At 51.5% G+C, this 24,903-nt stretch overlaps 1 protein-coding gene across 2 annotated transcripts in view; it reads left to right on the top strand.

The window, feature by feature from the left end:
* The window catches only part of LOC119441395 (vacuolar protein sorting-associated protein 41 homolog), a 153,711-nt gene that overhangs the window by 42,118 nt on the left and 86,690 nt on the right, over positions 1–24,903 (top strand). For both annotated transcript variants that reach the window (XM_049661225.1, XM_037706019.2), the window contains exon 9: positions 10,587–10,783. In XM_049661225.1, the coding sequence (XP_049517182.1) occupies positions 10,587–10,783 (197 nt within the window). The remainder of the gene's footprint in view (positions 1–10,586; positions 10,784–24,903) is intronic.

Raw genomic sequence — 24,903 nt, 5'->3', positions numbered from 1 at the left:
GATACGAACTGCTGCCGATTAGATAAGAAATTGCGAATCCAGGATAATGTTAATGAATCGATCCTAAGAACAGTTAATTTAGCTATTAGGCGACACTGAGCGACTCTGTCAAATGCTTTTGCATAGTCAAGGAAAATGCTGTCAATAATTTTGCTATTATTCATGCCATTAAGTAGATCTGACGTAAATTCCAATAGTTGAGTGTCACAAGACAACGCTTTACGGAAACCATGTTGATTTTGAAAGAAAAAGTTATTAGATTCAAGATGGTGGAAAATATGGGAGGCAATGATGTGCTCGAGAAACTTACAACAAATGCATGTTAACGAAATGGGGCGGTAGTTACCAGGAGAGTGCCTGTTTCCATCTTTGAAAATCGGAATGACTTTGGCTATCTTCCAGTCAGCAGGAAGAAGACCAGTTGATAAAGACTGCTGGAAAATGTGGTATAAAATCTGACTGGACATAGCTGACGTGTTTTTTAGGATTTTAGAATTAATATTGTCAACACCGCACGATGTAGACACTTTCGAATCGCGTATTAGTTTCGAGATGCCATCAACACTAATACTTATAGGAGACATGAAGCGATAATTAAGGTCGGAGACACAGGGAATGGAGGAGCAGTCTTCATTGGTGAAAACAGAGCAAAAAAACGAATTGAAAGTAGAAGCACACTCAGATGCAGAGACAGGAACATTGTCGGCGTTATGTAATGTAACAGTATTACAGCCACGGTCAGGAGAAACAGGTCGCCAAAACTTTCTAGGGTTAGTGCGTAAAAGTGAGGACAGATCGGTGGAAAAATACGTCTTTTTCGCTTCAGATATTGCAAGACAGTAAGTCTTTAAACAATCTTTATATTTAGACCATGATGAAGAACATGATAGCCGTTTAGCAGTAGCAGAAGCGTATAACCTTTTCTTTTTATTTCTGAGTGATCTAAGCGATTTATTAAACCATGGGTTATGTTTGTCGTTAGATATTGTGACTAATGGCACGTACTTATCTACTAGAAGTGTCATAATATTTTTAAACGAATTCCAATTTTCTTCAACAGACCTGTTGGTGAATGATGGAAGAAACGTTTTATGAAGAACCTCAAGTTCAGTGTTCATTTTTTCATAATTTGCCCTGTTATAATCCCTAATAACCTTACGTTCAACACCAGCAAAATTTCGTGGAATAATAATTGAGAATTGCGGTAAGTTATGGTCGCAAAGCCGTCAAGCTGCACGACAGGGCTAATGCTATGTGGCTCTGTTGTGAGGATAAGATCTAATATATTAGTGCCGTGAGTAGACTCTGTAACAATCTGGGTAAGATTAAACTCTAAACACAGCTCAATAAAATCACTTGATTCACTGCTTGATGATGACAAGCGAGACCAATTAATATCAGGAAAATTAAAATCACCAAATACTAGGTAGATTTTGTTAGTGGGAAACTGTTGAAGAGCCCTGGAAATAGTTTTTTGAAGATCAGATACAAACAGGCGGTCAGAGGCAGGTGTGCGGTAACATACACCCATCAATAACTTTCAGAATAACGTAGGACAAGCTACCCAGACTACTTCAAGAGCAGAGTCAGTGTCAAAAAGAAAGGAAGGTATAGTTTTATTGATGGCTATCAACACGCCGCCACCTTTTTTATCTGCACGATCATGGCGTTAAATGGCATACTGGTTAGAAGTATGATATAACTCGGAGTCACATACATCGGCGTGAAGCCAAGTCTCGGTCAGCAATACAACATCGGGCTTACTATCTTCAAGATATGATTCAAGCAGGACACGTTTTGGCAACACACTGCGGATGTTAGTAAATGATACTGAAAATGAAGGTGCACGTGAAGTTGATGGCCGCTGCACTTTCGCACTGCGCACATCGGCAACTAGCTATCGAGCAGTTACTACAGAGTCAGAAACACTGTCGTAAGTATATGTAATATTATCAATACGAAGTTTGTCGACATTCAATTTATAAGGGCAACTCTGTTCTCTGGCAAATTGTAACAGTTTCCTGTGTGCCTGTCGTGTAGCCAGCGAAAAATCTTCTCTAATAGAGATCCCAGAATTTTTCAGCTTATGTGCACGGGTGAGGATTTCCTGCTTGTCCTTAAAAAACATAAACTTAGCAATTATTGGCCTACATTTATTTGAAGCAAATTTTCCCAGCCGGTGTACACGTTCAAACTGAGAACTAGTAGTTGTCGTTTCCAACTTATGTGTGCACAGGGCAATAACTTTTCCCTCTGTAGTTGCCCAGCTCTCTTTATCCTCGTCGGGAATTCCAAAGAACAACAGATTGCACTGTCGCATTCTGTTCTCAGCTTCATCACACCTTGACACAACTGCCTGAAGTTGATTCGCAAATGAACCAGCAGCATGATCCGAGGAGTTGGCTAGTGTAGGGGCATATGAAACAAGCTTTGCTTCCAAAGGGACCACTCTCTCGGTCAAGCCATTAATTTCTTTCTCGGTTGCATCTTGCTTTTCTCTCAGCCACTTAATTTCATCGATTAATGTATTCTGACCAACTTCTAGCCTACGCACAGTTTCAAGGACAAGTTCAAGTGTTTGTTCCACACTAGGTGCGGCGGGATTTGATTCAATGTCACCCGAAAGCAACAACAGACATGCAGATTTCTTGCACAAGCATGAAAAGAACAGCAATAAACGACGCATCATATCACGCAAATCGGTCGGGCACGACACCGCTACAAGGCAGTAATGGCTGCTTTTTAGACAGGAAGCATCTTTGAAGTAACCAACCTGGAAATACAGCAGCGGTAAGCGTCCCATCCCTTCAGCGGCGTCGTGCCCAACCGAAGTGGTGCCTGGCTGGCCTATATATCCCTCTTCATATCTTGCGGGGGCGTCAGTGAATGAGCCATGTTGCCAACCGCCAGTAGCTGAAGGAACCAAACTTGGCCATCCTTGCACTTTTGGAATCAGGAACAGAAATGCTTGATCAGAACTGCGCGGCCGAGGTTCGAGAATCCACGGAGATACGGCACCGAGGAACGCAATCTGGAAATACAGCAGTATCAGTAAATACAACAACAGCAGTAATTTGAGAACATTTTCCGCTATCACCATGAGCGTCAGCGCGGGAATATATAGTTTTATTGTAGTTCCACCAATGTTTTCGGCTTTACAGGAAAACAAACGCCGTGCTGCAGCTGAACCCACTCTTCCATATTCTAGTACGCTATAGCTACAAAGCGTGCTTCTACTACGCGGTTTGTGTTGGTTGATTCTCTGTTTCATCGTGGTTTCGAAGTGTGCTGCCATATTCCATTATTCCACCAAAATTCAGATTGGCCTGCTCCAAAATGCAATTTTGTCAGCTCCAAACTGGTCCAAAACGCAATTTTACTTGCTCGAAAAATTGCTCCGAATGACTTTGGGCAGTCGCACTCCTGTACCGGTTTTAACAATATATCGATTATAACAATAAGAAGCTGCTGCATCGTCAACTTTTGTGTGTTTTCTGTGGCGATATAACCCGCTTACTATAATGCCCCATGCTGCATTATTGGTTATAACGATGCAGTCTGGCTGCTGGTTGTCCATGCTGAAAGGTAATCGAATGTGAAATCCTTAAAAATAAATAAAGAGAAATTCGAGTCACTACACCCTCGGCACCACCCCAATGGCCACCGCATGCCCATACAATAAAACCTGTTTTCCAGCCTTAACTGTGTCGCCAGCCTCGTGCGTCTCTCTCCCATCACCCTTCTACCCCTCCGAACACAAATGGGCTGCGCCCATAGCTCTATGCCGGGCCGCCCTCCGAAACATGAATGGACCGTGCCAATTTCGCTGACAGCACTGCTCCCAAATTGCTTTCTGGTTGTGATGGAGGTTCTTTTCTTTCTTTATTGTTTCAGACCGTTTTGTGAGGCAGAGCCTCTGAGAACCCAATTAAGGACAAAGCCGTTTGTTCCAAATCGCACACAAAACTTTTAATACAAGTGTAAAAAGAGATGCATAAATTAAACACTTAAAAGTACCAACAGCATGCGAGTTCAGGCTGGCCGTGAGTGTAAGCGCGCGCAACAGTTGGGTATGGGTGGTGGCAAAGCGACGAGAGAAATGGCGTTCGTCTCACCAAAATGTTGATGGTGTTGACCGACAAACGGGCGACCAGAGCATAGCAGCTCCGGCTCAGAGAGGGGACGCAGGCGGCTTGGCGGCATGTGCGGATGGTGGTGGCGTTCTGGCATGGAAGCTGTGCGTAGAACTCAGGCTCGTAGCTCGACAGCAGCCATTTACGCCGTCGCATTTGATGTCTTGCCACGTGAAATCTCGGGAAAGTGATAGTACTGTCGAATCCACTTATAACGATCCCAGATATAGCAATCTATCAGTTATAACAACCACATTGTAGTGCATTTAGGATTTTCTGACCCTCCCTGTGGAAACTGCTTCTGGATATAAAGAACGTTTTTTAAATCACTGTACTGCTACAACAAACCCGTCGAACCTGGTCAGGGTAAAAAGAGGGCACACGCAAAGTACCAAGGCATGGAACCACAACTAAACTAGGTGCAAGGCAGCATGCGCACCGCTGCAATCCAACCGCAGCGATGATATGGCCTTCGAGATGAACGAGCGACCGCCTCGAGCGGGTTTTGGAAGCCGCGAAGAAGGTCGCACGTCACACGTTTTCAAGGCATGCCTGCAGGGCTGAGGTGTGCCGCGTACAGCATGAACAGCATGGCGTGGGGCATGCGCAGGTGCGTGGGCCGGTGCGATATCTGAAGCCGTGACGGCGTCACTCTCGTTTTTGCGCATTTGTCCGTGCGGCACCATGTACATTAAGCCTGTTTCAACGATTTGGAATGACCATCTATGTCTTTCCACCATCGGAACAGCAGCCACTCAAGCGTTCCTGTCGATGCGGACCAAGTTGGCGAGAATGCTGCACCACGCTGCCTCCACACAATGTTGCAAAAAGTCGGCTGTTACTACACCGTTATCAGGACATCACGGTTCAGCGGCGCTTCGTTTACGCATTGCCGATTGCTGATAATGGTTTGCGGTGATGTTTTACCGTTCGAACATCGCATTTTTTTCGCCCGAAACGACATGGATAACGTAATTTTACGGCTCTTGTGTGGCTGATGCACAGTCATAATGCCAAGACCATGATGTCCGAGACCTTCGCAGAATGGTGGCATGCTGCTGTAGTTTCTGAAGTTTTCGCTTCCAGCCAACTAGAATGCTTCGCTCACATGTGCAGAATACAGTCATGTCCTGCTGGTAGTAAAATATATCACCAGCTTTCAAATAAAAATTGCCGGCTGTGCTTACAGTTTCGAAATGACAGGTGATCGAAACAGGGCACTGTTTTGAAATAGCTACACGACACCACATTGCGTTCTTTATATGGGTGTCACACAGTGCAGTTGTGATTGTGATCGAGCCCATTCCGCATCTAATTTCTCGGCCGTGGTTGGCTTCTTTGCTCAATGTGCGGAAGGAAGCCAATCGTGGTCGAGAATTTCTATCCATATTGGGCTCAATTGCGATCAAAAGTGGCTGTGTAACACTGGTATAAGATGGACATTTCTAACGGAAGTTTCCAGCTAATGTGCGGGAACACCCCAGGAACAAAAATGACGCTGAAAATCTGGTTTTCGTACCAAAATGCTGCCGAATTGTAACTGCTGATGCCAGCTTCAGTGCGGTTAATTTTTGTGCGTTTTTATGGGCGAGTTCAAATATGATGAACTACTGATATAGCGAACACTTTTCGGGGAACTATCGAGTTCGTTTTAAACAGGTTCAACTGTATCTCCGAAAGTGATTGACTGAGAATACCGCTTCAGATCGTAGTTGAGCCCAAAGTGAACTCACAGCAACCTTCACGAAAACATGCTCTGTTGCCATCCTATGATGGCGATAACACTGCGTTTGATTACTCTGGAAATAGGCTGTTGCCAATGCTATGAATGCACTTTTGGTTTCGTATCCGATTGTAATGTGCAGGCAATTTTTGTACCCATTTTCTCGGAAAAAAGGTGTGCATTAGATTCGGGTGAATACTGTTACGGGGATAACGTTTATTTAGGGAGTGAGTATGGCTATATACAAGGTTTTGGACAAGCAGCAGCGACGGATGCAAGGCTGTCGCGCGCCTCTGGCCACTTCGTCGCCGTCGTCTTCGTCCGACCGACAGTATCAGCCCCTTCACTGTCTCGTGGCACTACCCCCCCCCCGGCGCGAGAGCGCCGACCCGGTGCTTGCTACGACAGACCAGAGGGTCCAGTTATGTATGGCTTAAGTCTCGCAACGTGCACGATAGCAGAGGTTGGGGGCGTAGACGGCGCTGGTGCGGTGACTGGCTCGATCTCATACGTAACGTCGGTTACTTGACGTAGCACCCTGTAAGGACCATCGTAGCGGGACAATAGCTTTTCGGAGAGACCGATGCGGCGGGACGGAGACCACAGTAGCACGAGAGCGCCTGGGGAGTAAGAAACGTCTCTGTGGCGACTATCATACAGGGCTTTCTGGGAAGCCTGAGACACTGTGAGCCGTTCACGTGCGATCTGGCGAGCTGTGTCGGCGCGCGCTAGGGCGTCGCAAACGTACGTGGTGGTTGAGCTGACAGGAAGTAAAGTATCGAGAGGCAGGGAAGGTTCGCGTCCATACAGGAGATAAAACGGGGAGTAGCCAGTAGTGTCATGTCGGGACGAGTTGTAGGCGAAAGTAACGTACGGCAAAGTAGCGTCCCAATCGCGGTGATCGGCGGAGACGTACATGGAAAGCATATCGGTCAGAGTTCGATTCAGGCGCTCTGTGAGTCCATTCGTTTGGGGGTGATAAGCCGTCGTGAGCTTGTGGTGGGTAGAGCAGGAACGAAGGATGTCATCGATGACGCGAGACAGAAAGTATCGGCCTTGATCGGTCAGAAGCTGTCGAGGAGCACCATGATGCAGGATGATGTCATGAAGGAGAAAGTCGGCGATATCCGTAGCGCAACTGGTTGGGAGGGCACGGGTAATGGCGTATCGCGTCGCGTAGTCGGTCGCTACGGCAACCCACTTGTTGCCTGATGTCGAGGTTGGAAAGGGACCAAGAAGGTCGAGCCCAACACGAAAGAATGGTTCGGCGGGAATGTCTATAGGGTGAAGCAGACCGGCAGGTAACATAGCTGGCCTCTTGCGGCGCTGGCATTTGTCGCAGCTAGCGACATATCGTTGGACGGAGCGATAGAGACCAGGCCAGAAGAAACGGCGCCTGACGCGATCATAAGTGCGAGTGACACCAAGGTGACCAGCAGTGGGCTCATCGTGAAGCTGGCGAAGGACATCTGACTGCAGATGGGCAGGCACGACAAGGAGGCGTTCAGGGCCCTCAGGATGCATATTATGGCGGTATAAGGTGCCGTCCTGAAGGAAGAACAAGTGGAGGGAAGGGTCGGGTGTGGTGGAGTTGAGACTGTCGATGATAGACCGTAAAGCCGAGTCGCGGCGTTGTTCATCCCGTATATTAACGAGGTCCGAGATAGACAAGACGCAGGCGTCGGTGTCTTGCTCGGAGACGTCAGGGGAATCCACGGGATGCCGTGAGAGACAGTCGGCATCTTGATGAAGCTGACCGGACTTGTGCACCACTGAAAACGAGTATTCTTGGAGGCGCAAAGCCCAACGACCAAGGCGTCCTGTAGGGTCTTTGAGCGAAGAAAGCCAACAGAGGGCGTGATGATCAGTTACGACGGTAAAGGTGCGGCCAAACAGGTAGGGACGAAATTTGGCGACAGCCCAGACAAGAGCAAGACACTCTCGTTCCGTGATGGAGTAATTCTTCTCCGGTGCGGACAGGAGGCGGCTAGCGTACGCAATAACACAGTCGTGGCCGCTCTGACGCTGAGCGAGGACGGCACCGATTCCATGGCCGCTGGCATCTGTGCGAAGTTCCGTCGGAGCAGTCGGATCAAAATGTGCTAAAATAGGGGAAGTCGTCAGGGCATCTATAAGCGCCGAAAAGGCAGCAGCTTGGGGTGAGCCCCATGTAAAAGCAACGTCTTTTTTGAGGAGCGCAGTAAGGGGACGCGCAATGTCGGCGAAATTACGAATAAAACGTTGGAAATAGGAGCACAATCCTATAAAACTGCGTACGTCTTTGGCCGAACAAGGTACAGGAAAATGCTTCACGGCGCGAACTTTTTCAGGATCGGGCTGGACACCTGTCGCGTTGACGAGATGGCCAAGTACGGTTATTTCACGGCGTCCGAAACGGCATGTTGAGGCGTGGAGTTGGAGACCGGCATTGCGGAATACCTCGAGAATGGTGGAGAGGCGCTGAAGATGGCTGTCAAATGTTGGCGAAAAAACAATGACATCGTCAAGGTAGCACGTGGGTTGAAAGACCAAAGTTCAAAAGCGGCAGACAGGTTTTGTTGTCGCGTACGGTAACCACAGTGTGCGGGAGAACGACAGAGTGCATCAGGACCACGTCGAGAATCGGGGAAACAACGTATTCACCATCGCACACAGGAGGAGAGGGACTTAATGGGACGTACGTGGAGGCTTGCGGTGGCAGGTGGAGGAACTCGACAGAACATAAGCGGCTGGGAGTGTCCGATAGTACGTGGGCGTCGAAAGGGAGCTCCAGTTGAAGTACACCTGTGGAGCAGTCGATAAGGGCTGAGTGCGTCGAGAGAAAGTCTAGGCCGAGGATCACGTCGTGGGGACACTGCGCAAGCACGGCAAACAAACCAATGGTCTGATGGCCAGCAATGCACACTCGGGCGGTGCACATACCAAGAACGGCAGACGAGCTGCCATCAGCGACCCGTACTGTGCTCTAAATTGCGGGCGTAATCACTTTGCGGAGCTGAGTACGGAGAGCAGCGCTCATTATTGAAATCTGCGCTCCGGTGTCTATGAGGGCCGTAACGGTAACGTCGTCCACTTGAATGTCCAGAAGGTTTCGGCGCGTAGATACAGTCAACAGAGGATTTGTATATCGGGTCACTGATGCAGCGTCACCTCCGGGAGCTGCACGGCTTAGTTTTCCGGAGCGTAGGTGCCAGGCCGTGCAGGGAACGATGACCGGTATGGTCGCGGCGATCGAGATCGACGGCCTTGTGGGGACGGTGAGCGGCTAAACCTGGAGTGTGGAGCGGCGGCATCGGAAGCATCGGAAAAATGTGGATCAGAGCGAGGGGAAAACCGTCGAATGTTGCCTCCAGGACGACGCCAAGATCCAGTGCTCCAGTTTGAAGGCGACGACCAGCTACTGCGGCAGTGACGGGCAATGTGTCCAACGCGAGAGCAGTTGAAACATATGGGTCGGTCGTCTGCCGTCCTCCAGTCAGCCGGGTTTCTGTAGCGCGAAGGGTAGACCTGGTTCTGGGTGACATTTGCAGGGGTACGTTCGGATGTACGAATGGAACAGACGGCCGATGATAATCCCATGTTCGCGAACTCCTGGCGGACGACTGCTTTTATGAGTGACACGGTGGGCAGGTTGGCTGACTGAACGTCTGGAAGAACGGCCGTAGGAGCTAGAGCTTCAAGTTCGCGGCGGACAATACGCGTTACATCTTCTGACGCTGTAGCCGGTACAGGCATCGGTGGGTCTTCGCATGATGATGTGGCGGCAGTGTTAGGTAGCCGAAGGAACTGGCGGGTGATGCGGCGACTCTTCGCTTGTTCAAAGCGCTGGCATTCCTTAACTATGGCGTCGACCGTCGTACAGTCCTTACACACCAGTAGATTAAACGCGTCGTCGGCTATTCCTTTCAAAATATGCGAAATCTTGTCATCTTCGGCCATTTGTGCGTCAACTTTTCGACAAAGGCCCAGGACGTCCTGTATGTACGAAATGTACGATTCAGTGGTCGTCTGGATACGAGATCCCAACTCCTTTTTAGCGGCCTGCTGTCGGTCAAATGATCTGCCGAACAACTCACGCAGCTTCGCCTTGCAAGCGTCCCAACTTGTAAGATCTTCTTCATGCGTCCGGTACCACACGCGTGCCGTCCCTTTCAGATAGAATATCGCGTTGGCTAACATAACCGTGGGGTCCCACCTGTTGCGGTTGCTGACGCGTTCGTACATGTCGATTCAGTCTTCGACATCCAAGCCATCTGTGCCAGAAAAGGTTCCCGGGTCTTGTGGGTGCAAAAGAATCACAGGAGCCGGTGGCTGCTGCACCGTCGACACTTCACTGGTCATCGCGGAGCAACCAAGACGGCGACCGCTTCGAAGTTCCGTGCTTGGTTGACGGAGCCGGCACGTTGACAGGTTTACCCAGCACCTCCACCAAAGATGTTACGGGGATAATGTTTATTTAGGGAGTGAGTATGGCTATATACAAGGTTTTGGACAAGCAGCAGCGACGGATGCAAGGCTGTCGCGCGCCTCTGGCCACTTCGTCGCCGTCGTCTTCGTCCGACCGACAGTAGCAGCCCCTTCACTGTCTCGTGGCAATACTGTAGCCACCACATGAGTGCCACTAATCTGAGCTGCAGTTATGAATGTATACTTCACCATCTCTATGTGATAGCACAGCGTGTGGCACCGTCTTTGGTGGCAAGTTGTCAGCAGGGACCTGTTGCACGCAGGCTGAAACAACCGGAGCTCCATCGGTGCATCCTGACGTGGCGTGATGAGCGGTGCCTGCTTGTGGGTTGGGCTGACCGTGTCAAGGTGTGCTGCATCCGTCAGCGAGACCCATCGCAACGCACCGTGGCCGAGAACAATGTCCAACCAGAGCAGGACTCCACACAACGCAACCAAGCTGATATCTACGTCGAGATCGGTAAGCTTGCATCTCCTGCTCTTGGGGCCAGCCTTGATAAGCCCTGTCTATCATTCAAAGTGCTCGGACATGCCTTTACTTGTAAACAAAGTTCTACCTTCAATAAAATAGAATTGTTGCATGTGACGATCGTGTGATGTAACCCCAGCCATATTTTTAGTTGGCCTGCTAGGCTCAGTGGCCCGCCGAAGCTCGGTGGGCAACATTGGTTCACTGCATTGAATAAACATCGCGAGCACAGCTGCTCGGCGGTCAGTCATCGTTCATCACCACCACGCTGCGCGTCGTATCTGGGACGGGGGTTCCTCGGCCCCTCCCCTTTCGTTCACGGTCCGGAGCGGATCGTGACACTGGCAACGAAGGAAGCCCACGTGTCGACCCAAGCCACCAAGAGCGGCGAGACACCGCCCCCCGTTCCTGCCGCCATGCCGCTATACAGGAGGCTTAAGCCATTCGAGGGTGATGGGTCCGCCTGGCCAGTCTACGAGGAACAAGTTCACGTGTTTTTCTGGGCGAACGACACACCCGAGGCAAAACAGCGGGATATTTTCCTGGCCAGCTGCGGGACCCGCGTCTTCAGTCTCCTGCTCGACCTTCTCAAGCCGGCAACACCGCATGTCAAGACAGTCAGCTGCTCAACACATTGCGGTCGCACTTCAGCCCGGCACCGTCAATGTTAATGGAGCGTTTTCGCTTCAACAACCGGAGCCGCCGCAACGTAGAGACCCTCGGCCAGTTCGTCGCTGCGTTACGAGGGTTAGCGAGTGCCTGCGCCTTCGGGGACCAGCTCGACTCGCTGCTCCGGGACCGTTTCGTCTGTGGGATAAACAACCCCACCATGCAGACACGACTCCTGGAGCTTCCTGATACCTCGCTGGACGACGTCGTGAAGGCAGCGCCGGCGATGTACGCTGCGGCCAAGGACACCGGCGAGATTGCACGTGCGACCGGCTCACCGTCGACGGAAGCAACGGTCAACGAGATGACGACTAAGGGTGTTACGTGCAGTCGCTGCGGTGGTGACCACTCCCCCTCACAGTGCCAGTTCTCCCAAGCACAATGCTTCACGTGCGGAAAAACTGGGCACCTCGCACGGGTTTGCCAAGGGGGGAGGACGAACAGCGGATAGCAGCAGCAGCCTGGATGAAGCCCAGGTTCCACACAAGCCCGCTGTCAGGGTAGCCGTTGCAAGGGTTCGCGACGAAGACGTGCGGCAGCAGGCGCAGGTCCTTCAGCGGCCAGGCTCCACGTCGTGGCCGAGAACCCGCCAATCTTCAACATGTGGCACACAGGCCTTGTTCCGTCGTCTGTGCCACTGTATCTGCTGACCGTTGTAGTCTGTGGGCACCCAATTTCCATGGAGCTGGACACAGGGGCGAGCGTGTCGGTCATGGCCGGGAAACTGTTCAAGCGTACTTTCCCCGACGTGTCCGTTGAGGCTTCGGGCGTGATGCTGTGCAGCTACTCCGGACAGCTCTCCCAGGTCCAGGGGCAGGCCCAGGTCAGCGTTCGCTTTGGTGACAAGGAGGCAACCGTTCCCCTTTATTTAACCAAGGGGTCATCACCGACACTGCTGGGCCGAAATTGGATTCACGCACTGGGCGTTTGGTTGCCGGAGTACCAAGAGGCTGTCTTACATGTGGTCAAAGATGTCCCAAGCCTCCTGACCGATTTCAAGTCCCTGTTCCAACCGGGGGTGGGCACATTTGCTGGCACGACGGCTAGCATTTACGCTCCTGAGGGAGCCCGGCCTCGTTTTTTCAAGCCTCGCCCACTGCCGTTCGCCCTGAAGGACGGGGTCACCCAGGAGCTGCAATGGTTACAACGAGAGGGCATCCTGGTGCCCGCCAAGACCTCCGAGTGGGCCGGTCCCATAGTTCCAGTCCTCAAGCGAGATGGGAGTGTCAGGATCTGCGGGGATTTCAAGGTCACCATCAACCCCGTCGCTACCGTCGAGAAGTACCCGCTGCCCCGGATTGAAGATCTCTGGTCAGCGTTGTCCGGGGGACAGAAGTTCACAAAGCTCGACCTCAGAGACGCATGCCTCCTGGAAGTATGTCACGATATCGACAACTTTGGGGCTCTTCCAGTACACGCGCTTACCATTTGGCGTGGCCTCAGCCCCAGCCATCTTTCAGAGGGAGATGGACAACCTCTTCAGGGGCATGAGTGTCACCTTTACTTGGGAGTGTGGAGAGTTGCGTGCATGCGCTACTCTCGATGGAGGAGAGACACGACTGGCGGCACAGCAAACGAGGATTTAATATGTACAGGGACGGTGAACGCACGCGGCATGCAACACTAAAACCATAACTCAAAACTAAAACGCTTACTCAACAGAAAATGCAAAACTAGCTAAATACAACACTACCAGAAGATAATCTATCTCTGTCTTGGAGTCTAACTCCGTCTTAGAGTCTCTACGTCAGTCTTAGCGGTGACTCGTCAAAGTCTGGCCACCTTGGCCCCGGCCTAACTGCGTCGTGAACAAAACGTGATCGTCTCTTACGGATCGTCTCGACGTTCTAGTCGCACACGTGTCGGGCTCGTCGGAAGCGTTGAGAGTGCCGTAGGTGCCGACGCCTCGCGTTGTCTCTTTATCGGCGGTGAGCTCGTCGGCTTGTCGGTGAGGAGCTCGTCGGCTCGTTGGCGATGGCGTTCGGCGTTGCTTAGGCCCACCTGCCTAGGCCTAGCGTCGAGATGCGTCGCAACTTCTTCAGAAGTGCCGACGTGTCGTCCCGAGGAGATTCGAACCTGCCGGTCTGCCGCAGAAGGGGGATGCTCTCTGGGGTGCCTGGTCCTGCCGTGAGAAGTTGCAGCCCGTCCAGGAGCCTCGCCCGAACTTGCCGAGGTTGACGGCCACACCTAGGACGGCCAGCGTCGCGGACTCAACCAGACCCCCAAGTCTCCCGTCGCCAGAGCATAGCTGGAGATGCGACCTTCCTGACCCGGTGCCACGTCGAAACTCCACGGACAGCGCCGTTCATCTCTCGACTATGCCTCGGTTCGTGCGCCTCGCGCGCTCGCGCCGTTCCGAACACCAGGCATCGCGTGCTCCTCTTCTTTTTCGCGCCACCGGCGGCCTCTTACATGTGACATAGGCCCCCTCTTCAAGAGTTTTTTCTCAAAAAACTGCTCACTCTTGGCGTTCAGGCGATGACTGTGACTCCTCGTAGTGACATTGGTGCTGGTTTATTGAAGACTCGATGCACTACACAACACCACACTGTTGCGCACGGTTCACCAGACGCACTGTTCACCGCGTTTAAGAGTTCACTTTATGCACTTTTCACCACCTAATGCATTTCACTCAGCTGTTCACAATGTCCACTACTTCAATGTTTCGAAACACTCTACATGAATAAACTTTGCATCATAGCATGTTTTACAATACTCTACCTACTCTATATCTACATAGGTACTGTTTCACTTCTTTCCTCTCTATACACATTTACAAGTTCTGGAATCTTCCGCGTGCCAGTCCTACATGGTTTTCCTTTTCGTTCTTTCCATTGCACCTGCCCTATTTCTTTTCCATCTTCCGCGCTTGCGCGTTACACGTTTAGGGCGATTTGGGTATCTATCTCCTTCGCCCTTTTTCTCGGAGTCCCAATGTTCCATCGTGTCTGGTGCATGATGCTCCCTGGACTCAACTGCACCTATCAACTTCCTATCTTTCTGAGGTGGAACTACTTCTTTCTTTACTCTCTTCTGCTCTTCGGGTAAATGGACCTCGATCGGGATGTTGTCCATCCTCTTATCCCGGTTAACCTGAATCAAGGGCTCTCTAGTCATGAGCTTCTTTACGGCGTCACGGGCATTATCTAGTATGTCTGCGTCCTTCCCTTCAGCAATCATCATGCAAACACTAGTCTTCTTCTCGTTTTTCCCCTTAGCCATTGTCTTTTGACATACAACGCATGCCCTGACGTATCTCCTCACGTCGCTCTGTACCCCGATCCAAAAGAAATCTTCTGTTATTTTTTCCAAAGAGTCTTTTATTCCCTGGTGGCCTGCCATTGCGTTATCGTGCTCTAACTTCAGTACTTTCTCTCTCAGTTCCTTTGGGACCATCAACTGCTGAACCTCTCTTCCCGAATTGAACACACATCTCCGGTATAATAAGTCGTTCTTCTTGAAAAACTCCACCATGTTTCGACTTCTTTTCCTTCGTACTACTTCTCCTATCTTCTGTACGCACTTCTGCAACGACTCGTCTTTCTCCTGTAATTCCTTTAATTCGGCCGCTGTTATGCTCAACCCCTTAATGTTCGTGACTGGTAATGGTGTTAAGGGTTTAGTACTCTTACTCATAGCTCGCGTTTGTACTTCCGCTGCTACCTCTACTTCAGGTGTCTCCTCTTCTGGCGCTTCTGGCTTATTCCTCTCCTCTAAATCATCTGTCCTCTTCCAGTTAGGGTCTGGGTCATCTGCCCTTCTCACCCCTGGTAAATTTCCCAAAATCAAGTCAAACAGAGGATCTTCTACACACCTAGCTGTGATTACTCCTGTGAAATATGGTGTTGATACTTGAACTCGCGCCTCTGGTAAATACTTAACAGACCTGTCCGCCAACATGACTGGTTTGAAATAGCCGGTCATGTTCTCGGATGGTACCAGACTCTCCCTGACTAAGACTGTGTTCGCCCCCGTGTCTCTCAATACCGTGGCCCTGCGTCCTTGAACTTCTCCCTCCACCACGGGCATGTTCTTTTCTCTCGGCTCACCCTCTTTACCTTTCATCATGCATGCAGCTTTGTCTGCGTATCCTGATCTGCATTCGTGCGCTCCATGCCCTCTCTTTTGACATAGCTGGCAAACCACTGGTGGACCACGTCTACTATCCTTCACCCGACAGTTCATTGCTATATGTCCCAGCCGGTTACAAAGAAAACATCTTTGGGGCGTCCCTTGCCTGTTCATTGGACCCCGATTCCTCGTCTCACCTGCAGCTGCCATCGGCGCATCCTTGCCACTCTTTCCTAAATTTCTTAGACCCTGCGCCTCTACAAACTGATCTGAGTGCACTGCCATCTCCTCCACTGTTTTTAATTTCCTCTCTTTGAGGAATACCGCCAGACTGTCGCTGCACCTGGCGAGAAATTGCTCTCCTACGACCTTGTCCCGCACCCCTTCATATGTCTTGTTCGCCTCTGACAACTCCATCCATCTTTCAAAGTAGTTTGTCAATCTACATGCAAACTGTTTTCCAGTTTCCGCGTCTTCCGGCTTGCATGACCTGAACTTTTCGCGGAAACCCTCAGCAGTTAGCCGGAATCTTTGTAATAAAGTGTTTTTCACCTTGTCATAGTCTAGACTCTCTTCGGCGGGCATCCGTCCGAACACACTCAAAGCCTCACCAACTAGACACAGGCTTAAGGCGCTAGCCCACTCGTTCCTTGCCCAGCCTTGCCCGACCGCTATTCTTTCAAAACGATGCAAGTACGCATCTAAATCGTCCCTACGCTCATCAAAAGGAGCCATTAATTTCCTAGGGCAAATTTGCTTTGGTCTGGGTGAAGTTGAGTTGGATGACGCCGATCCGGGTGAACTCGCGCCGTCACGAGAACTCGCGCCCATCTCCGCTAGTTTTAACTTAAGTTCCAAAATTTCTTTTTCGCTTTTCTGCTGTTTTTCCTTTTCTTGTTGCGTGCATTCAAAAAACGCCATCGTCTCCTCCTTCGACATATTTAAATCCTTCGCTACCGCCGCCAAACATTCCCACTCCATCTTTACAGCTCCTGAGTATCGGTGACTGGGCCGTATCAATCCTGGAATGGATATCCTGGCAGGCTCGCCAATATTTGTCACCTTTACTTGGGAGTGTGGAGAGTTGCGTGCATGCGCTACTCTCGATGGAGGAGAGACACGACTGGCGGCACAGCAAACGAGGATTTAATATGTACAGGGACGGTGAACGCACGCGGCACGCAACACTAAAACCATAACTCAAAACTAAAATGCTTACTCAACAGAAAATGCAAAACTAGCTAAATACAACACTACCAGAAGATAATCTATCTCTCTCTCGGAGCCTAACTCCGTCTTAGAGTCTCTACGTCAGTCTTAGCGGTGACTCGTCAAAGTCTGGCCACCTTGGCCCCGGCCTAACTGCGTCGTGAACAAAACGTGATCGTCTCTTACGGATCGTCTCGACGTTCTAGTCGCACACGTGTCGGGCTCGTCGGAAGCGTTGAGAGTGCCGTAGGTGCCGACGCCTCGCGTTGTCTCTTTATCGGCGGTGAGCTCGTCGGCTTCGTCGGTGAGGAGCTCGTCGGCTCGTTGGCGATGGCGTTCGGCGTTGCTTAGGCCCACCTGCCTAGGCCTAGCGTCGAGATGCGTCGCAACTTCTTCAGAAGTGCCGACGTGTCGTCCCGAGGAGATTCGAACGTGCCGGTCTGCCGCAGAAGGGGGATGCTCTCTGGGGTGCCTGGTCCTGCCGTGAGAAGTTGCAGCCCGTCCAGGAGCCTCGCCCGAACTTGCCGAGGTTGACGGCCACACCTAGGACGGCCAGCGTCGCGGACTCAACCAGACCCCCAAGTCTCCCGTCGCCAGAGCATAGCTGGAGATGCGACCTTCCTGACCCGGTGCCACGTCGAAACTCCACGGACAGCGCCGTTCATCTCTCGACTATGCCTCGGTTCGTGCGCCTCGCGCGCTCGCGCCGTTCCGAACACCAGGCATCGCGTGCTCCTCTTCTTTTTCGCGCCACCGGCGGCCTCTTACATGTGACATAGGCCCCCTCTTCAAGAGTTTTTTCTCAAAAAACTGCTCACTCTTGGCGTTCAGGCGATGACTGTGACTCCTCCTAGTGACATTGGTGCTGGTTTATTGAAGACTCGATGCACTACACAACACCACACTGTTGCGCACGGTTCACCAGACGCACTGTTCACCGCGTTTAAGAGTTCACTTTATGCACTTTTCACCACCTAATGCATTTCACTCAGCTGTTCACAATGTCCACTACTTCAATGTTTCGAAACACTCTACATGAATAAACTTTGCATCATAGCATGTTTTACAATACTCTACCTACTCTATATCTACATAGGTACTGTTTCACTTCTTTCCTCTCTATACACATTTACAAGTTCTGGAATCTTCCGCGTGCCAGTCCTACATGGTTTTCCTTTTCGTTCTTTCCATTGCACCTGCCCTATTTCTTTTCCATCTTCCGCGCTTGCGCGTTACACGTTTAGGGCGATTTGGGTATCTATCTCCTTCGCCCTTTTTCTCGGAGTCCCAATGTTCCATCGTGTCTGGTGCATGATGCTCCCTGGACTCAACTGCACCTATCAACTTCCTATCTTTCTGAGGTGGAACTACTTCTTTCTTTACTCTCTTCTGCTCTTCGGGTAAATGGACCTCGATCGGGATGTTGTCCATCCTCTTATCCCGGTTAACCTGAATCAAGGGCTCTCTAGTCATGAGCTTCTTTACGGCGTCACGGGCATTATCTAGTATGTCTGCGTCCTTCCCTTCAGCAATCATCATGCAAACACTAGTCTTCTTCTCGTTTTTCCCCTTAGCCATTGTCTTTTGACATACAACGCATGCCCTGACGTATCTCCTCACGTCGCTCTGTACCCCGATCCAAAAGAAATCTTCTGTTATTTTTTCCAAAGAGTCTTTTATTCCCTGGTGGCCTGCCATTGCGTTATCGTGCTCTAACTTCAGTACTTTCTCTCTCAGTTCCTTTGGGACCATCAACTGCTGAACCTCTCTTCCCGAATTGAACACACATCTCCGGTATAATAAGTCGTTCTTCTTGAAAAACTCCACCATGTTTCGACTTCTTTTCCTTCGTACTACTTCTCCTATCTTCTGTACGCACTTCTGCAACGACTCGTCTTTCTCCTGTAATTCCTTTAATTCGGCCGCTGTTATGCTCAACCCCTTAATGTTCGTGACTGGTAATGGTGTTAAGGGTTTAGTACTCTTACTCATAGCTCGCGTTTGTACTTCCGCTGCTACCTCTACTTCAGGTGTCTCCTCTTCTGGCGCTTCTGGCTTATTCCTCTCCTCTAAATCATCTGTCCTCTTCCAGTTAGGGTCTGGGTCATCTGCCCTTCTCACCCCTGGTAAATTTCCCAAAATCAAGTCAAACAGAGGATCTTCTACACACCTAGCTGTGATTACTCCTGTGAAATATGGTGTTGATACTTGAACTCGCGCCTCTGGTAAATACTTAACAGACCTGTCCGCCAACATGACTGGTTTGAAATAGCCGGTCATGTTCTCGGATGGTACCAGACTCTCCCTGACTAAGACTGTGTTCGCCCCCGTGTCTCTCAATACCGTGGCCCTGCGTCCTTGAACTTCTCCCTCCACCACGGGCATGTTCTTTTCTCTCGGCTCACCCTCTTTACCTTTCATCATGCATGCAGCTTTGTCTGCGTATCCTGATCTGCATTCGTGCGCTCCATGCCCTCTCTTTTGACATAGCTGGCAAACCACTGGTGGACCACGTCTACTATCCTTCACCCGACAGTTCATTGCTATATGTCCCAGCCGGTTACAAAGAAAACATCTTTGGGGCGTCCCTTGCCTGTTCATTGGACCCCGATTCCTCGTCTCACCTGCAGCTGCCATCGGCGCATCCTTGCCACTCTTTCCTAAATTTCTTAGACCCTGCGCCTCTACAAACTGATCTGAGTGCACTGCCATCTCCTCCACTGTTTTTAATTTCCTCTCTTTGAGGAATACCGCCAGACTGTCGCTGCACCTGGCGAGAAATTGCTCTCCTACGACCTTGTCCCGCACCCCTTCATATGTCTTGTTCGCCTCTGACAACTCCATCCATCTTTCAAAGTAGTTTGTCAATCTACATGCAAACTGTTTTCCAGTTTCCGCGTCTTCCGGCTTGCATGACCTGAACTTTTCGCGGAAACCCTCAGCAGTTAGCCGGAATCTTTGTAATAAAGTGTTTTTCACCTTGTCATAGTCTAGACTCTCTTCGGCGGGCATCCGTCCGAACACACTCAAAGCCTCACCAACTAGACACAGGCTTAAGGCGCTAGCCCACTCGTTCCTTGCCCAGCCTTGCCCGACCGCTATTCTTTCAAAACGATGCAAGTACGCATCTAAATCGTCCCTACGCTCATCAAAAGGAGCCATTAATTTCCTAGGGCAAATTTGCTTTGGTCTGGGTGAAGTTGAGTTGGATGACGCCGATCCGGGTGAACTCGCGCCGTCACGAGAACTCGCGCCCATCTCCGCTAGTTTTAACTTAAGTTCCAAAATTTCTTTTTCGCTTTTCTGCTGTTTTTCCTTTTCTTGTTGCGTGCATTCAAAAAACGCCATCGTCTCCTCCTTCGACATATTTAAATCCTTCGCTACCGCCGCCAAACATTCCCACTCCATCTTTACAGCTCCTGAGTATCGGTGACTGGGCCGTATCAATCCTGGAATGGATATCCTGGCAGGCTCGCCAATATTTGTCACCTTTACTTGGGAGTGTGGAGAGTTGCGTGCATGCGCTACTCTCGATGGAGGAGAGACACGACTGGCGGCACAGCAAACGAGGATTTAATATGTACAGGGACGGTGAACGCACGCGGCACGCAACACTAAAACCATAACTCAAAACTAAAATGCTTACTCAACAGAAAATGCAAAACTAGCTAAATACAACACTACCAGAAGATAATCTATCTCTCTCTCGGAGCCTAACTCCGTCTTAGAGTCTCTACGTCAGTCTTAGCGGTGACTCGTCAAAGTCTGGCCACCTTGGCCCCGGCCTAACTGCGTCGTGAACAAAACGTGATCGTCTCTTACGGATCGTCTCGACGTTCTAGTCGCACACGTGTCGGGCTCGTCGGAAGCGTTGAGAGTGCCGTAGGTGCCGACGCCTCGCGTTGTCTCTTTATCGGCGGTGAGCTCGTCGGCTCGTCGGTGATGAGCTCGTCGGCTCGATGGCGTTCGGCGTTGCTTAGGCCCACCTGCCTAGGCCTAGCGTCGAGATGCGTCGCAACTTCTTCAGAAGTGCCGACGTGTCGTCCCGAGGAGATTCGAACGTGCCGGTCTGCCGCAGAAGGGGGATGCTCTCTGGGGTGCCTGGTCCTGCCGTGAGAAGCTGCAGCCCGTCCAGGAGCCTCGCCCGAACTTGCCGAGGTCGACGGCCACACCTTGGACGGCCAGCGTCGCGGACTCAACCAGACCCCCAAGTCTCCCGTCGCCAGAGCATAGCTGGAGATGCGACCTTCCTGACCCGGTGCCACGTTGAAACTCCACGGACAGCGCCGTTCATCTCTCGACTATGCCTCGGTTCGTGCGCCTCGCGCGCTCGCGCCGTTCCGAACACCAGGCATTGCGTGCTCCTCTTCTTTTTCGCGCCACCGGCGGCCTCTTACATGTGACAATGAGGCACGTGGCAGTGTACTTGGACGACATCCTGGTTACTGGCACCGACGACGGGGACCACCTGCAGAACCTGCACAACGACCTGGCACGATTGCAGGACGCCGGTCTCAAACTCAAGCTGGAAAAGTGCATTTTCCTGGCCCCCAGCGTTGAGTACCTGGGACACGTCATTTCCCAGGCTGGCCTGTCCCCAGCAAAGTTGATGCTGTGCTCAAGGCGCCAAAGCCTCACAACAAGAAGGAGCTTCAGAGCTACCTCGGCCTCATCAACTTCTACAGGAGTTTCCTACCGAACCTGTCGGCGCATCTACAGCCCCTCCATCTTCTACTTCGAGATGGTCAGCAGTGGACCTGGAAGAAGGAGCAGGAAGTGGCATTCCAGCGCAGCAAGGAGCTAATCACCAAGGCTCCAGTGCTGGTGCACTTCGATCCGGACAAGCATGTCGTCCTAACAGTAGATGCGTCACCGTACGGCGTGGGAGCCGTCCTGGCGCACCGGGACAACGATGGCCAGGAACGCCCTGTTTCGTTTGCTTCCCGTCGGCTTCTTGCTGCAGAGCAACGTTACAGCCAGCTGGATAAGGAAGGCCTGGCTCTCATGTTCGGGGTCGAGCACTTTCACCCAGTACCTGTGGGGCAGAGAATTTGAGGCAATCACGGACCACAAGCCGCTGCTGGGTCTGCTGGGGCCGGACAAGGCGGTTCCCGTGCAGGCCTCGCCTCGAGTGGTACACTGGGCCTTGAGGCTTGCGGCCTACAACTACCGGCTGGTCTACCGTCCGGGAAAGGACCTGGGACCTGCTGATGCCCTTAGCCGCCTGCCCCTGCCGGAGGTGCCAGCTGCTACTCCAGAGCCTGCCGAACTGTTCATGCTGGAGCACGCGTACCCGGAGGTACTCTCCAGATCTGCGGTGTCACAGGCGACCAGTCGGGATCCAGTCCAGTCCCAGGTGGTCAAGGCGGTGTCCCGAGGGGAGGAGTTGGTGCAGCAGGCTTACAGCCACAAGGCTGCCGAGCTGAGCCTGCAGCAGGGCTGCCTACTCTGGGTTTCCAGGGTGGTGATCCCACAAAGTCTCCAGTCCAGGGTCCTGCAGTTGCTGCACGCGTGTCATCCTGGTGTAGAAAAGACGAAGATGGTGGCCCGGTCTCACGTTTGGTGGCCTGGCCTGGACCAGGACATTGCTCACATGGTTGCAGAGCTGCCAGGCCTGCCAGGAGCACCAGCAGGCCTCACGTCATGTGGAGATCACCCCCTGGCCACTCCCACAGAGACCTTGGTCCCGCTTACATGTGGATTTTGTGGGTCCCTTCAAGGGCCACTACTTCCTGGTAGTGGTGGGCGCCTTTTCGAAGCTGGTGGAGGTCCTACCTGTCACCACTCCTTCAGCAGGCACGACCATTGCGGCGCTGCGACAGGTCTTCGCCGCCCAGGGGTTGCCGGACGTCATCGTGTCCGACAATGGCCCCGCTTTCGCCAGCACAGAGTACCTGGCCTGGCTGACAAAGAACGGAATTCGCCGGATGATGGTTCCGCCGTACCACCCTGCTTCAAACGGTGCAGCCGAGCGGGCAGTACAGACAATCAAGGACAAACAGAAAAAGTGTACGGCTGGAGATTTCCGGACGCAGGTTGCTCGGGCGCTGTTTCAGTACAGGACCACGCCCCACGACGTCACTGGCCGTGCCCCCTGCGAGCTCCTGCTGGGTCGGATGGTAAAGACACCCTTGGACATCCTGCATCCGGACCTCCGGTCCACAGCGCTCCTGAAACAGTTGAAGCAGAAGCAGGCTGCTGACAGAGGGTGCCGTCCCGGGCCTTTGTCGGAGCCGGAAGCTCCGGTCTTCACCAGGAATTTCCGTCCTGGTCCACCCTGGTCCGCCGGAGAGGTGCTATCTCCTGCCAGCGCCTCATCGCTGCTCGTCCGCATGCCGGACGGGAACACGTGGCACCGGCACGCCAACCATGTATGTTCGGCCTCGCCTCGTGACCCAGCCTGCAACCTTGGGCGCCACTTCAGAAGGCCAGCCCGCAGGGGGGCCAACGGCAACACCGGTCGCTGCCAGCGAAGCACCAGAGGCGGCAAGCGTCGCCAGTTGTGCGGCACCAGTTGAGCCACTACCAAGTTCGGCGCCATTTTCAAGGCCGGTCACTGCTGACCCTCCAGATGGAGCTCAACTGGCTCAGGAAGGAAGCACCCGGCGTTGCCACACCCGGATCGTCAACACCCGTGCCCAGGCGGAGTACTCGACAGCGGAGGCCACCGGACTGTTACTCGCCTGGTTAACACTTTTTGTTTGTGTTGTTTGCGTGGACAAACAAACTGGGGGTAAGCGGGTGTGACGATCGTGTGATGTAACCCCAGCCATATTTTTAGTTGGCCTGCTAGGCTCAGTGGCCTGCCGAAGCTCGGTAGGCAACATTGGTTCACCTCATTGAATAAACATCGCGAGCACAGCTGCTCGGTGGTCAGTCATCGTTCATCACCACCACGCTGCGCGTCGTATCTAGGACGGGGGTTAGTCGGCCCCTCCCCTTTCGTTCACGGTCCGGGGCGGATCGTGACATTGCACAAATCATTGAAGATGATCGTCAATGTCAGCGACCTGCCGTCGTTGCTTAGTGTCTTTGGCATTGCGCAGCTAAGCACGAGATCGCAGTTGCGGCAGCCGCATTTGGACGAAATGCAAAAACGCCCGTGTACTGTGCATTGGGTACACATTAAGGAACCCCAGGGGGTCATAATTAATAAAGGCGTCTCCCACTACAGAATGCCTCATAATCAAATAGTGGTTTTGGCGTATAAAAGCCCAAAATTTATATATATAATGTCAGCGATAGTGCACTAAGGTCTGAATCTGAGCTAGTTGGTAAAGCATCTAGACGAGAATATCTTTTGCACTGTTTCGTTCAAAGATGTCAGTGATAGCTTTTTTGTGGGATCTTCTGCATGCCCTCATGCCATCCGTGAATCACGAGCTCTTACAGGTGCATCAGCAGCATCTGATCGCAGGAAAGTGGGCACAAAAGTAGGTGCTGCATTGTGTGTACAAAAAACAAAAATGAAGCACGCAGGCTGTGCATCCTATTTTGGTCCACCAATACAAAAGATTGGAAAGTCCAATTGAGCTGACACCTGTTCACATACCAACAAGCTGTTGAGTTGAAGGACTCCCACCTGATTACGGGACTGATCAGGTGGGATTGCATCAGAGCAGATCGGTTTCTTCTTCCACAACCGTGCTGACCGAGTTCATCTTTAACCAGCCACAGATTTGCAGATTCTTCCATGGGGACACCTTTGAGAGTGCAGATGCACATATCCTGAGGCCACTATCACCCGGTTGCCATTTTAACCCTCTCTCATGCATTGTGGCAAGGACCATGACGATTGGTCCCTTAGCCATTGCTGCTTTAGGGTTCATGCATTGCTTATGATGCTTTGGTGCAGTTGGCTGTAGTGTTAATTGTGAGAGCAGTAGGTTCCAGGTTCGATACTGGTATTGGCGCTTTTCTTTCTTTGAACTTCTATACAGTGGACTTATTAATGAGAGGGTAGCAGTCGTCATAATCAAGCTTATTAGCAGGTATAGAATACAGGTAATACAAGCCTACTCTCCAACCTCCAGTCATGATGATGAAGAAATTGAACAGTTGAATTAGTAACGTTGAAGATGATGTTAAATGAAGATGATGAATTAGTGATGAGAAATGTGCGAACTCAGTATACTGTAGTCATGGGTGACTTCAATGCAAAA

The sequence above is a fragment of the Dermacentor silvarum genome, chromosome 2 (assembly GCF_013339745.2).
Source record: "Dermacentor silvarum isolate Dsil-2018 chromosome 2, BIME_Dsil_1.4, whole genome shotgun sequence".
Taxonomy (NCBI): Eukaryota; Metazoa; Arthropoda; class Arachnida; order Ixodida; family Ixodidae; genus Dermacentor; species Dermacentor silvarum.
The sequence above is the reverse complement of the archived record's forward strand: the minus strand, read 5'-3'. Positions and strand labels throughout refer to the sequence as shown.